The sequence below is a fragment of the Oenanthe melanoleuca genome, chromosome 2 (genome assembly GCF_029582105.1).
Source record: "Oenanthe melanoleuca isolate GR-GAL-2019-014 chromosome 2, OMel1.0, whole genome shotgun sequence".
NCBI lineage: Eukaryota > Metazoa > Chordata > Aves > Passeriformes > Muscicapidae > Oenanthe > Oenanthe melanoleuca.
Genome location: NC_079335.1, coordinates 16,196,695 through 16,212,733, shown reverse-complemented (window position 1 = coordinate 16,212,733; position 16,039 = coordinate 16,196,695). Strand labels below are relative to the sequence as shown.

The 16,039-nt window shown below is 32.4% G+C and overlaps 1 protein-coding gene across 3 annotated transcripts in view; it reads right to left on the bottom strand.

The window, feature by feature from the left end:
• CSMD3 (CUB and Sushi multiple domains 3) overlaps window positions 1-16,039 on the bottom strand; it is a 578,246-nt gene that overhangs the window by 317,216 nt on the left and 244,991 nt on the right. For 2 of the 3 annotated variants that reach the window (XM_056483904.1, XM_056483905.1), the window contains 2 exons: window positions 14,964-15,041; window positions 10,290-10,377 (listed from right to left, as the gene is read on the bottom strand). In XM_056483904.1, the coding sequence (XP_056339879.1) occupies window positions 10,290-10,377; window positions 14,964-15,041 (166 nt within the window). The remainder of the gene's footprint in view (window positions 1-10,289; window positions 10,378-14,963; window positions 15,042-16,039) is intronic. The other variant, XM_056483906.1, reaches the window with a different exon arrangement.

The window sequence follows — 16,039 nt, the reverse complement described above, 5'->3', positions numbered from 1 at the left end:
GGTGCTTTTGACTTTAGAACTGGGGGGCATTGGAAGGGGGAGCACAATACCAGAGAGAAGGACTAGATATTAATAATGTTTCTGGTATTTAAAAGATAGCACATTATTAATAAGAGCATCCTATAATAATTTGGATTATTTAAAAAATACTGGTTATAGCATTGTTTTATATTTTGATTAGTAGGTTAAGGTTTTAATTAAGCTTTCAGAGAAGTGTTAACTTCACAGAAGTGGTCTCAGTACTCTTGCCAGTAACAAGATTCTGAATGTAACATCTACTAGATAATGGAAGTTACACAGTGAATATGAGAAATTTCTTATTTAACTGGCATATGTTTCTCAAATTAATGGAAGAAAAGATTTCTAAAAACATATTTCTAGGAGTTTAGCTGTGATTATTTATGAAGTTGAAAACGTTTTGTACTTTTTTATACGAAGCTGACATCTGGTGCTGGAATCTGTGAAGGACAAAACAAGAAACAAGTCCAGGAAAAAAAATTGTTTGTTTTGTTTGTTTCATTTTGTTTTGTTTCTGTTTGTTTATTTTTTTTTTTTTGGTTGCTTTTTCTCGGGGTTTTTTTGTTTGTTTTGGGTCTTTTTTGTTGTTGCTAGTTGTTAAATTTTTCTGAGAGGAGGATTGGGCACAGGGGAAAGACTGAAAAGGGGGGTTCAGTTTGGAAAATTTGAATAAATCAATACATAAATGTATATTCTTGAGATAATTATTTTCCTTTAATATCATTATGGTTTCAAATCCTGATTACAGCTGAAATTAGCCAATACATCAGGCCTTTCTCTGACAGCAATATCTTGCACCTCATAATTTCAGCCTGCTCTTTTAAAAGGTTTGTCTGTCACACCTGCAAAGTGTAAAATATGTGTGTTTTATACATATACATGAATTACAAGATCTTTGCTACACTGTGAATGCAGTTCTCTGGGTATTTTAGGATTAAATGTGCAGAAACTCCCCAAGAGTTTGGTTTAGTAGCCTTCCTGTATAACACTGTAAGCCATGCAGTTATCTGACCCTCTGCAGATGGATGACATCTTCCTGTCTTTGATACATTACATACTGGTAAAAAAAATCATTCATAAATCTCTCTAAGCAAAGACTCAATATTTACTTGGCTGGAATCTTCAAATCTGTACTTGATCACACAAGGTATGACATTCATTTTTGCCAAAAGACATACTAAAATTAATTTTTCTCTGAAGGGATTGGATTGCAAAGAACAAGGTCTCTTTTTCTTTCCTTAGAGATGGTCATTTTAATGCTGCAATTCTTCAATTCACAAAGGCAGAGAGAAACATAAAAAGGCTGAGCACACATTCCAAAGAATAACTTTTGTTAGTAATCTATTAAAATGCATCTATGGTGAAAAAAGCTACTAAAGAAGATTGATGCTTATCAGAAGAAGAATTAGCTTAAGGGAATTAGAGATGTCAGGTATTGGAAAAAGAATGGTGTTAGCAGAAAATAGCTGATGAAATCTGGGAAGAACCTGGGCTTTATATCTTACACAGATAGTAAGAAAATGAGGGCATGAAGGATGATACAGTCACCTGAACTGAGACATCTCAGAAAAGGAGGATTTCATAGTGAGCAACAGCTCTATAAACTATTCCAAAACAGTTCCTGTTTAAGTAAGAATGTTTGTGAAAGAATGGGATAAAGAATAGCTGCAGAATCCACCAAAAAAGGAGATATAAAAGTGAAAAACTGAAAAAAAAATGTAAATGTAATGTAAAGGCCCTTGTAATGTAAGGATAAAAGGCTTTTATAGGAGGCTGAAGAAAAAGAGCCACCAGGCAGATCATAGAGTTGGAGGATATTTCAAAACTGTGAAACACAAGGATTATCTGCAATTAATGTAAAAAAATTATGCACAGCTGCTACAGGGACTATCTGGTTAGGAAAGTTCAAAAGGTAGCAATTGGGAAGATAAGAATTTCTTTCTCAAGATTAGATTTTCATAATTATCAGCTTCAGAAAGTCATGTTGAGAAAATCTGAGTGTCATTATTACTAGGAAAAGAAAAGAATACTTGAAGAAAAATAACACAGAAATATTTTTCCTATAACTAGGCATGGACTGATTTAAAGAGGAAATGCCAAGCAGGAAGTACACCATTTACAAATAAATAATTTTTAAATCAAACTCCTGGTTAAAAAAAAAAAAAAACTGTAAGAGGAAAAAGTCTCAGAAGACTGAATGATTATGAGGACTGCACAAGCATGACAATTATTTCTATCACCTACAGAGGTATAAATAACCACAGATTATGAAGTCCACTTGTTCAAATCAGTTTTGATATTAAACTGGTATTTAATAGTACATGATTATAAGCATGTGACTGGACTCACAAACAGTGAGACTAGATAATTTACAAAGTCTGTGACATATATGCTGTGTGAGTGAGACTTACTAAGGGCAATTAGATTAGCAGATGGTAAAGTACCAGTCTAAGAAAGAAAATAGAAGAGTAGGAGATCAGTTCCTATGGAAGATCAGCTAAAAAAAGACAATAGTAGAGAGCTTGTCAAGAAAATGTTAAGAAAATATGTCTCTCAGGAACTTAAAAGCATAGTCAAGATTACCATTTTCTAATATTTTTGTCATTATCTACATATACACTCTTAAAAATGGAAATTCTTTCAATTCTTTCCAAATGTTCAAGTATCAGAGAATCACAGAGTCATAGAATGTTCTGAGTTGGAAGGTACCCACAAGGATCATGGACTTCTAACGTCTTAAGTGAATGGCCAAGACCTGTGATCAAAGGAGAGATTCTTCTGGTTTCTGATGATGATTTTTTTTTTCCAGTACCTTTAATCTGTGATCTAGAAGAATTCAGTTAAAAATTAATCTTTCTTTAAAAAAAGTTTGATAACTTGAGTACAAAAGTGTAAAGTGCCACTTCCCTCCATTGGAGTGTTCATGAGGCACATGAGGTGAATACAATGAAGATTTAAAAAGGACAGTGTAAATTACCAGGAAATAATTATAAGCTTTAAGAAAAAAAAATTAAAGAAAGATAGGCCAAGGGTTTAATGAGGGTCTGTGTGGTGTGGTGACATAGCAACAATTTCAGTGGAGTTTTAATTTTTTTATTTTCTTTTTCTTTAACAAAATCTCAAATGATGGAAGGATTGTGTTAAAGGGCAAAGAGAGACCCTTGACAGGATAAAACTGATGAACAACTATTACATATCCAGGGGTACTGCAGGAGGACATGTGAGACATCTGATCTCAGCCTTCTAGTATGTTACAGAACTAAAACTTTTTGGAGGGAGAAAATCAGATAATGAAAACTGGTTTTAGGGGATCCTCTGAACTATGGGCAGGCATTATTTTAGAGAAAACTGGCAGAGTAGTCTGAAAACAGATTGTGGGAACAAATGACCAAAAATACTGGGAAAAAAAAAGGACTATTTGATTTCTTCATTTACATTTGATCCAAATTGCTTACTAGATGAAGGCCCCTAAAAGTGTGAGTAGACTATTTCTGCTTGTAAATCTCAAGAGAACTGAAGCATGATAGATACAGCTATGAAGTTGTTTGTTGTTGTATACAATATAGATAGACATCACATCATTGAGAAAAATCTCAAGGATAGCATGAAAATCTCAAAAAATGTCAGAAGCAGAATATATTCACAAAAAGAAATTGTCTGTGAATGCAGTCAATGGCCATTTAATTCAGTATGCTAACACTGAAAGTGATGAAAAGTTAATGCTCAGAGAAAAATCTATAGAATTCAGGAAGCATTTATAATGCATCTTCTGATAATTTATGGTTAATGAACCTTCAGAACTGGATCTACTAATTTAATTTAGTAGCCCCTGAGTGATTAAGTTGAATGAGACCCTTACTACAGCTAAGACTGGTAATGCACACTGGTAAGCAAAAAAAGGTTCTTTGGGTATATTAGTCACAAAAGCAAATTCGTACACAATGTGGGTTCATTTGTAAATGGATGAAGCAATCTTGTGGTGCTGAAATCCAATATGGAAAAGGCAGAAGCATTAAATGCCTTTCCTGCATCTATTTCTGCAGCAGATGTGCTCCTAGGTATCTGTATGTACCAACCTGATTTGTGAAGAGGGACAGCCAATAGTGGTAAGTAACAAATAAAAGGAGGCAGCTATATTCCAGGGCAGGCAGACAGGTACCTTTAACCAGAGGCTGCTGAACAGTCTGACTGAGCCTCTGCAAGGTGAAATCTATGAAAAACCACAGTGAGGTGTTCTGACTGATTGCAGAAAGGCTAACACTACATGAACTTTTAAAAAGGGCAAGGAGATGGAAGGAATCTTACACTGATCTCTGGAAAGAACAGGTGCTCTAGTAAAGCATGAACTGGAAATCAAGAGCATGTACACAAATTTACCGAAGCTGGATTATATTTGATTAACTTGATTGTCTTCTCTGACATAATGAATGGCTACACGGCCCCGTGGTAGATGTAGCAGTGCTCAGTGTAACAGTGCTCAACATCTGCAACGTTTCTGAGAGCAGTGTATTTTGAGAGATGAAAAAATGCAAACTGAATAGATATATATTCAAATTCTGCCTGGTAGCTGTGCTTGAGGAGTAGGAATTAATCGCTTTATATTCAGCTGGTAATAATCTGAGCATTAGGAAATTAACATAGGGTCTGATACTGTGTAATACTTTTATCCTCAGCCTTGATGGGGAGACAATTTATGGATCCATATATTTATGGATCAAGCTAAAGTAGGAACAGTAGCTGACACACTGAAGAGCAGACCTTCAAAGCAGAAGCCTGACAAAGTCCAGCACTGGGCAAACCTCATAAAACTCAACAAGCAGAGGTGCAATGTTCTGCACTATTGATCAGTAACATATACTCATCCTGAATAAAACAATTTACTTAACAGTACTAGAAGTGGTGGCAGCAGATCGAGTGAAATTATTACTCAGCTGGCGAAGCTGTGTCTGCAATATTAAGCCAAATATTTCACCTCCCACTTCAAGAGAGAGATTGGTAAAAACTCAAGAGTTCAGAGATTAGTCAGAGGCTTAAAGCACATGCAAAAAGTTAAGGCAGCTAGACTTAATTAGTCTGACAAAGAGAAAGCTAGGGTACCATCTAATAGCAGACCATAATGATTTCAGGAGCCATTACAAAGATAATGAAACCAAACTTTTCTAAATATGCCAGATAATATAAAAGGGACAGTTTGGAAGATACAGAATTTACTTTGCAAGAAATTTCTTTCAATAAAGGAGGGCAGAGCTGAAACAGCTTACTCAAACTCTTGTGAAATCTCTAATCTTGGGATTGGCTAAACAATACCACAGCTGATCTGCCTAGTCCAGCTTTGGGCAGGAGGATGGACAGGTTGCCCTCTGAAGGACCTTTCCAATCAATGTTTCTATGACTCATATAAACTTCTTAGTTTGTCCTGAATTAATGCAAAGCTTTTACATATATATCATAATATATATATGTGCTAATGCAGTTCATAACTTCAAAAATGAATGCTTGACATGAGTGTCTCTCAGTAACTTTATCAGAAAATTTCTGTTTCTAATTGGACAAAAGATGACTGCCATGAGGTTTGCATTTTCATAAAAAATCCCACACTCTGAATATATTTTTATTAAGAAAAATATATGAATAAATATTTGCTAAGGAAGTTAGTATAGAAGTTAGTATACAAATTGGAAAAACACTTAATTTTGTATCTGTTTTAAAAGTTTTGATCATTTGTCTCAAATTTGGGATTCCTCTTTAAACAACAAAAACTAAGAGCAGTAAGGAGTCCAAAATTAACTATAGAACCTATAGTTAGAAAACCTGTAGGACTTATAAAACCTCCCTAAAGGATGAGAAAGAGCAAGTTTAAAATTTTGAACTTCATATGAAGTTTACACTGAATAGTATTATTTTAATAGTAGGCATTTGTGTAGCAAGCTATCTCATTTTAGTTCTTTTCTTCCATAATTTGATATATTCTTTAAAATTATTGTTGAAAAATAATCAATTATGCAAGGAATCAAAACCATCTTTCTGATATATTTACCTATTTGGTTCACGCCTGCAAGTGAACAAATTTGAGAGAGGACTCCATTTTTAGCCATAGATGAAAATGTACAGCCAGAAATAACTAACCAGTTCTTAAAGTCCATCTCTATTAAACTGTAAATTTAGAATTATCATATATTTTAATGGTAGCATGAATAAGCAATCAGTATTACAGCACATATTTCTTCCACCTGCAGCAAAAGAAACTAAACACATGCAAGCTTTCAAGATTATGAATAGTGATTTTTCTTTGAACCTAGCAACTTTCTACACACTACTGATCCATAATTTTTTATGTGCAAGCTACAGATAGTTTCTACTGTTGTCTTTGAGTCACAGTATGAGAACTGAGCTAAGTCACAGCATTTCTCTCAAGTTAAGAACATCCACAGGAACATTTTCACAGATCAGTTTATACATTACTTGGAAATATTACTGCAAAATGCTAGGATTCCATGATATAATGTTAGAATATCTAAGTCTTCCAAACTTCTAATCAAGAAAAATCCATACTGTGTGCTGAAAAAACTAAACTGATGGCTAAATTTTGGTTTCAGAGGATTTCTTGACACTATGGAAGTAATTGGTAATTCATCAAGTGTCATCTTTTCTCACAAAGCTTGTCAGACACTCACAAAGTGTGCTGGAAGACACTTGTCCTTGAAAAAGGAACTAATTAACTGTTAAAAAGTGGTAGGTGCACAGATCCCCTATAAACTAGCCTCATATTTCATGCTACAAACCAAGTTTGGTTATTTTTCAGGATGTTTATCTTCAAGTTTCCAAGTCTAAAAACTCTCCTTGCATATCTGCAGAGAAGGATAGGTTATTCAGAGAAGATTTAAGGAAAATCAAGTATGAAACCTCTAGTCAATCTAGTCAATTAATGGTGAACTTAATTCTTCCAAAGAAAATAACTGTACATTAATTTATAATATAAAGTGAAAGAAAGTATTATCACTAGTTTTACTGTAAGTCAACCTGTTGGTAAAAGAAAATGTACTTATCATAAACTTCATATTTTTCATTCTGTCAGTAGAGTATGTATTTTTAAGGCTACATCAGCATTTTGTTCAAAAGTATTCACTGCTTCAAACCTGTGATACAGGTTTGATCAGAATCTCATTTTAAATCCTAGTGGGACCAGATTACAGAGGAAGACAGAACTCTGACATGGTGGTGGAAGAACATGGTTGCCTCATAATTCAGTCTGTCTATGTTTATTCCATAGGAAACAAAAAAAAATAGAAACAAGATCATGTGAAAACCTTTTCTCTTTATCTATTGCATCCCATAGTTTACATAAGGGCATTGATTCTAAAACTGGACACATGGAAAAGGTGTTTATTGTAGTGGATGACAAGATAAGAAAAATGCAAATTCAAGCCAAATAATCACTGGTGTGTCAAAAATTTTAAGAAACTCCAGGGAAGGGAAGTTTCCTTTCTGAAGTAGAATGTTTTTCTCAGTATGGGAAAGGCTGGCAGCTAAAAGTAAGACTTCTTGACTTTGTTTCAACATGAAAAAAATTTTAAGCTGAAATATGCATCTAGCATCAGAAACAACCTTTAATACTCCAAAATACAGCTATGGGAATTTTCACATTAGAAAAAATAACCAAAAGGGTAAACATGGAATTACAGGCCCCAAATAATGTCATAGAATGCTCCACTTTGTCTAAGAGCTTGAATTACAGATTTTGTAAAGCCATGTAAGAGGAAATGAATGTGCTGAGAGCAGGCAGTGTTTGCAATCAGAAGTAAAACTGCAATACAATGTTCCCAAACCTACACCTTCACATTTGAAGAAAGCTGAGGAGCTGTGACAAGAGCATGCTCTTCTCTAAAATATATTAAATTTTACAGAAATCAAATTTTGATTGATCTTAGTAGAGATAGAATTAAACCCTTTTTCAAGATACAGTGTTTTCAAAGGAAGCATTGTAATTGGAATTGTCACTTTCTTTTCAGAAAAGAAAAGAGAGAGGCAACCTTAAAGTAAAGCTATTTCTTGCATTACAGAGAGAGTGACTTCAAGAAGAAAAAGGTGAAAGGGTGCTATTTTTCTATCTGCCCTGTATAGGCCAGCCTGGAAAGGATTTTCCACAGTACTAGATGTTTTTAATTAAATGTAACATAGTAATAATTTGTAGTACACTTACTTTGCAGGCTTATGAAGCAATTGAAAACCATTATTATAATGGCAAGAATTGAAACCAGGTTAACCTAAAAGCAATTTTATTAAGTCTGCTGAAATTTTTTATTCTGCTTTTGTTCCGTGTACGACCTTTACCAATGTGTGAAGTGTTCAATTGAGCTAGATGTTCATGTTCTATTAATGTGCACCAGTGCTGTTCTTTACAAGTATAAATCCAAACAGATAATTTGGGGATTTTTTTTTTCTTTTTCTAAGAGAAAAAAATGTCACCAAGATTACTGAGAAATTTGGGGAAAGAAAATATATTGTATATCTTGTATATTTTTTCTACTATTGTTAGTAATTTGAATGCGTTCTCCTTTCCTTTTCTCATAAATGCATTTGAAATAGGAAAGCCTGGTACATCACACCAGTGTACAGGTGAAAAAACACTAACTGGAATACCAACATTTTGGTCTAAAAAGAAAGATGAGGGCCTTATCATCATCATGTTTCTCGAGATAGTGCTCTCACACAAGTTTAACTAGAATAATTTTTGTAAGGAGGTATTTCCATGATCAATTGCAGAGAAGACTGGGAAAGAACTGGCAGGTTGTCTGTCAAAAGCATTTGCTCTCAAGCCATATTTCTGAAGTTAAAAAACAAAGCATCAGCCAAAGTAATGATTGTATAAAGCATGACAGTTAAATACAGCTTTTTTTTTTTCTTTTCTGAAAATATTTTTTGTTTTGCAAGCTAATATTAGAAATTATGCTTTTATAAAATTAGTTAAAAAGCTTTTTTGGACACACATCGAATTTTGCTTTTCTCAAAACTAGAGAAATAGGAAGACTATTATGGCAAATTGAGAAATTGTAATAACTGTTGGCTAGCTAGAATGTTTAATCAGGATGTAATTTTCAACCCTGTCTTCAGGTTGATTACAAGGAGAAAAGTCAAAAAGCACACGTAAAAATGTACAAGAAGTTATGTAAAAGAATGAAGTATCATCATTTTGAAAAATCTTTTTACATCCAGATTATTCTAAGAGTTATCTTCAAATGCTTAGAAGTGTGGTGTGTGATATGTACAGTACAAAATATATAGAACACAAACTTGAATGTAATAAAACCAATTAACTTTAAAATTATCAACCTTCTTACTGTCTTTTTTCTTTCATTATTAAGATACTTTATGTTTTGTAAACATAATGTGAAATTAGCATATTATGTGAAACAAGAACATAGCTTTAGTTTTTTTGTACAGTCTAAAGTGTCTTTATACATCAAATATAAAGTCCCATGTGTTTTAACCATTTAAAATAAATGTTCAACAAATGAAAAGGACAAAAATCCAAAACTCAGAAAATATTTGAAAATTAATCCAAAACATTCTTAAAAATTCATTATGTATGTCTTTACTCATCAACCATTGGTGATACTGGAATTAGGAGTAAAGTTCGCTGAGAAAACAACATAGAATATTTAGACTCTTTTTTATCTTATAAGAAAGCGATTTGAAAGATAGCTGTGAATAAAGAGGATACATAAAAATTAATTTTAAAAGCAATGTGAAGTGTGCTAGGCCTACGTGAGGATTGCTAGGAAAATACCTCTGCATGTATCAAACTTCTGGGTTCCTGAAAAACAAAAACATACTGTAGGGAATGTAGTTTCTCTGTTAGAGTGAATGAATATTTCTGTAAGATCTGAAATTTCTTCTCTGAAGTTTTATTGTTCTTCTTGTGTTATATTCAGTTTTGCTTTGTCCTTTGCAAAAGCCTCCAGTACAACACGTAGGCTCAATATTTATAAATCTAACAGAATATTTATATGAGGAAATAACATAAACTTACCTTCAATCCTATTTTTGTCATATTTTCAGGTATATGATCTCTTCTAGGTAGGTATTTTATCTTTTTGCATACTAAGTACATGCCATATTGCATTACATAATTTTATACAAAATTATAGTGCACTTTCTTCAAAGAAGGTCAGTTTTAAAAAAGTATTCAGCAACAGTAATACATTTTCAACATATTAATTTTCCAAGTTCAGTATTAGAGAAATGATGCAATGGTAGAATTTATATTTTACCTAAAATCTGAGCCTATCCGTTTTCCATTTTCTGGTTCTCCAGGATCTGGACACAAATTGGACGCCTGTTTAATACCTCCCTCATTTACTGAAAAAAACAAACACAAAACAACAACAACAAAATAAAATAAACAAAAAAAGAGATAAAATTACAACGTTTTTAGAAAATACAGAGATAAGCAATTAACAAATATGATAATATATTCTTTTCATTTTAGGTCTTTTAAAATTTTCTACAGAATATGATCATCCATATAAACTCCAGCTTCAATACATAAATTTGTTCTCCCTGTAATAAACAAATCATGTATTTTCTGATTTTTTTTTTTTTTTTTAAATAACACAAGTGTTTTTTTAATCAATCTATTAATCAGCTATTTTGTTTGCTCGCAATATTATTGAATCCATATGGAAATGTCATTATCATCTCTTTAGAAACATTAACATTTAAAGGAATGTTCATCAGGTTTAGGGCTCTAAGATTACATGTCATCTCCACTAAGAGCTGACCTTTTCTCCTTAAATTGTAATAAAACCTGAATGCATAAGGTTCTGCTGAGAGAATTATCCGTAACCAGTATCGAAAATGTATATATATCCAAAATATGGTGATCTGAAGGTAAACTCAAAATGCCAGTTTGATTTGCATATATTTATCTTGCAATAAATCAAAATGGATCTTCAGAGAGAAATTTTCTGTGAACCATTCCCTGCATTTTTCCAGAAATTTGGATGTAAAAATCTAACCATATCTCAGCATATTCCACCCCCTCTTCATAAAACTGGAAAATTATCAAAAGGTGTTAGTCTGCTATTACTTGATAAATTCATGACTTCACAGAAAAAAATATTTAAAAAAAAGGTTGACATGAGGCCAAATAATCTGTATTAAGCAGAAAAATATTTTAACCTCTATTCATCTTTATTACTGATGAACTAGACCAATGGGTTTGCAATATAAGAATTTACTTCCCTTTAAGGAAAAGGTTTGCATACAATTAGAGTAAACATACTACTGTTGCTTCCAATTATACTTTTAAAGGGTGTTCATTAACTTTCAGCTTTGAATGAAGAGGAAAACGATTCAGAATCCTTGGGGGTTTCTCTTCCTTGAAATTTGTCTTCTTACACACAGAAAAAGGGAAGAATTGGTTTGGTACCCCTGAGGAAGCCAAAGGCCAAATGCAAATGTTGTACAGGCTTAAACAGAAAACATCTCAACAGAGCACACTGCTGAAAAAAACCTATCAAGCTCAGTGCTTGTCAGCTGGAACCACAGTATTTACTCTCCTCTGTCCCAAGGCACCCACAACATGGCAAAGTTTGCTCTAAAACCACATCAAGGCAATCTCTGCTCATCTGCATTTCCACGTTCTGGGCACTTTTGGGCCAGGAAGAGTCTTTCTCCTGGTTTCAGATTTCACTCTTTTCCTCTTCCAATAGATGTGTATGTGATGAAGTCATGCTAGCTACAGAAACCCATGTTCAGGCTAGTATTGAAATAAATATTTTTCTCTGACAACTACAATTCCACAGACTGCATTTAATGAAGTTATCTTGTTGGACAAGCATGTAGAATTAACTCTCCCTTTGAAATATTGAGTGTTTCATTATGAGACATGGGAAACTCAGAATCATCAAAAGTTGCTTGGATACATATAAAAAGACATTCAAACTTTTCTGGCATTAAACATAGCTAATTATTACAACTATAGTTAAAAATTATTCATGATGTCTGATAATAATATTATAGAAATTATAATAGTGTCATTTGCCTATGCATTGTATACCAATGCACACAGAGGAAAGTTTTACTGAAAAAGACATAAAAATAGTGTTTAAATAATATTATTTCTATTTATTATAGCTCATGTTTAATATTTCAAATAATTATTTTGGTTTTGTACATTATTTTTCCCCATACACATGTAATAGAGCAGATATTCATATAAAAAAAATATTCTACCAGGTTGCAAGACACAAGAACTATTATACACTTCGATTTCTACCAAAAATGGAAACTTGAAAATCCTATTGGTTTTTCGGCACCTTCTGTATATGGTTCTATTCCTAGAAATACTCTATAGAATATACTTTTAAATTATAATATACAGAATTATAAATACTCATAAACAAAAATATAAAGGTTTATGTTAATGAAAATCAATGAGATAATTAATTTTTTGAACATTTAAGACATGCTGCAGTAAAAAAATAGAGGAAAATGTTATAGGTAGATATAGATTTCTGATTTGATCCCAATTCCAAAATACATTTACACAATTATAAACCATTTTTGTTTCTGTTAAGTATCTAATGAAAAGTAATTTCATAGTTTAGGATTTTTATATTGTTGTTACTTTTATAGGCATAATGCTTGACTTTTCAGTCTGCCACCCTATGGAATTTTGCAGATATCTGTCCATATATACATTTATTTTACCCTCAGATGCTTATGCACAATAAGCAGTTAAAGGGTTTCCTATAGTAAATTATATGCACCTAGGGAAAGGATTCATTCATGGTCTGGTCACGAAACTAGAATCAAGAAACTCCACAATTCTAATCCAAATTCAATTAGATCTGCCAATTAATTCATTTGTTTTTGTCAGCACTTCTAAACTGAAGCTGATTCATGCTTGTTTCAAAGAGTATCATCATATCAAATATCTTCTGGCTTTACTCTATACAAATCACCTGTGCATTAGTATTGAATGTTATACAACTATACAACTGATACATTAAAATAGGAAACAAACAAACAAACAAAAAAAGAGATGCAAAATAATGAATAGATGAATGAGAATGCTAAGGATGCTAGAGAAAAAATTCCAAAGACATTGCTAATAGAAGGCATAATGTGAAATAGATACTCACTTATCCTTATTTTCACTCTCAGTTGTATGTTGGTCATTGTTTTTCTTAAAGGACCCTATCTGTCATTGTAATGTAATGACACTAGACCCAGCTGAAGCCACACTAAAAATTATCTTGTTAACATCCAAATACATAAGCTTCTTATAAAATACTATCTCTTCAACATTTTCAGCTACCAAAGTGGAGAATCAATTGCTAGACAATATAAAACCTTAGTTATCTATTTATCACAAGATTATGATCACTAAAGGTGCAAATCACCAAGTTTTCCACTTTCAGTTACTATAGACTCATATATGTAATCTATTCTGCATAATCAATAAAAAAAAAAGAAGTTTCCAGCTTCACATAGAATATCTTAACATGTATAGTTATCTAAAGACCTTCAAAAATATGCTGATAAATTTCATCACTAATTTCATAGCAATCTGGTTTGGATATCATGAGTATCTGGTACTTCATTATAAATATGGAATTCTTATTAAAGTTTATATAGTAGAAAATATAACAATTACTACAAAATAATCTCTTTTATCATTTATTGTACTATTATTGTATTAATATTTGTAACTACAAAATCTCAGAAGGGCTGAGAGACCTCAGTGATGTACTTTATAAACACTACTGTAATTATCCAACTGTTACTTCTTCTGCATGATCAGTCAGTTTTCCTTTCACCCAATAGGTATAAAAAGAATATTTTTTTAAAATATCTTGATACAAAGTTTTCAAGCAAACCAGAAATGTCTTACAAAACTATTTAGGTGATGCAGTTTACAAAGAAGTTGAATATGGCAATACATGACATTACAAAAATTGAATGGAAATGTGTTTTCCTTTAGTTCTCTGACTTGTAAAATGCCAAAGGGTCATGCTGCTTGAAGACAATTTTGTCTTAAAAATACCTTGACAGCTTAAAATCTACCACCAAAAATTAAAACATATGCTAATGTGTCCTGCTAAGTTCTGGAAACTGAATCCATCACTGATACTTTAAACAAATAATTAGTGCAAACATTTCCAACCTAGGGAGCTTCAAAAGCAAGTCCTTTCAGTCCTGTGAAGAATAATGAAATGTGGTATAATCCAACATAAGCTAAACATTTAGTCCATTTTATTTACTTCTAAATATTTAAAATGTGGTTCTATTCCAAAAAGGCCTCTATAAAAATGGCACTTTTTATTTCAAAATTATCCTTTTAATATATTTAGAGACACATCTATTTAATTTATGCTAGAAAGTTGCCTGACTCCTCATGGTTTGATCAGGACTTGGTCCACTGACATGTCAAGAGCTTTGAGTTTCCAATTTCTAAAACTAAAATTGAAGGCACCAAGCATCTCCAGATTTTTAAAATCTATACCTAGTTAATTAGTTAAAATGTCAAACTTAATGAATTTTTTAAAATTTCAAATGTGACCTCATATGTGGTTTGCAGTTGTAAATGAGGATATACTTTAGCTTGCACAACATTTGATGCTACTGCTAAGGTTCAAATATAAATATTGGTCTCTTACTCGCACCTAAATTTACAGCTGACACCTAGAAGGATGAATATTTGTTTCCTTGCAAATATTGTAAATTTATTGTGAAATTGCTGACAAAATAACATGTCCTTCTACAATGCCAGATTTATAGAAAGGCTGTCTTTAGAGTAGAACCATACTTAAAAATTCACCATGCAGACTGGAGAAACCAGTTCTATTATGAGAATACACAAATAATTACACACAAACAGCACACCACAAACTTCACTCTTGCACTAGATAAAGGTAACGAAAAAGGAGTACACTCACAGATAGAAAACTTGTTGCTGTTGTCTTTCCCTGGAAACAATTTAAATCCTCTAGATTTAAAATCTATGGCCTTTTTCACTAGTTAAAAAAACAAAAACAAAAACATGTATCAGGCAATACAATCTAAAATATTTCATTTGACAAATTTTATCATGGAAGTATATACAAATTAGAGTACTGGCTATCTCACAAGTTCAGATTTTGTACCTTTGGTGTGAAACAATTCACAAAAATAAATATTGAGACCAATTAGCATTCCTGTATATCCTGACAAAGGAAAGAAGTGGTATTTGAAACTTAATTTTTCTCCTGTATAACTGATAAAAAACGAAACACAAAAAAAAGGCAAAAAATATTTCCTTCCATGCACAAAATAATTGTGTAAAACATCGTCACACATTCATGGAACTTGGAAAATGAAAAGAATTATAAATATGTTTGATCTAAAATAGCTGTTTCTTCTGTGTTGGGGGAAAAAAAAAAAGAAAAAGGGTATTTGAATGTAGAAAATAAAATGCAGTCTGCTGTTCTGCTTTTGGTTTTGCAGCTGGTCTTTTTTCTAGTTTGAAAAATGTTATTTACAGAATGTGATATGGAAGGTAGCTGTCTCCCACTTCTCCACCAAGCCCAGAGCTCATCTGTTTCTCTAAAAGTCCTTCTTGTGGGCTGACTTTATGATACAGAACAGTTAATACAGGCAAACCTTGTGGCCTCAACATATCTTTGAAAGAAAACAGCTAATAAAAAGAGGATAAACCCAAAACTTTACATATAAAAAATGCAAGCAAGAATAGGCAAACATACTACAAGAAACTTTCCTTTTCAGTCATTAAACTAAGTGCCTCATCTCTAATTTGCTTGGCCCTTGAGCGATGAATTATGCATTAAAATGGACCAGTTTAAAAAATTCTAAATTTTACATATAAATTGACTTTAGGTACAATATACTTAAGTGGCATTATAGACACTGCAGCAGGTATATATTTTAAAGAAACTATAAAGAAGAAGATGTTTTATCTTGGCTACAAGCAAACACTGCTGATGAAGACAGTAAAGATTAAAGGAGTTATGTCTAG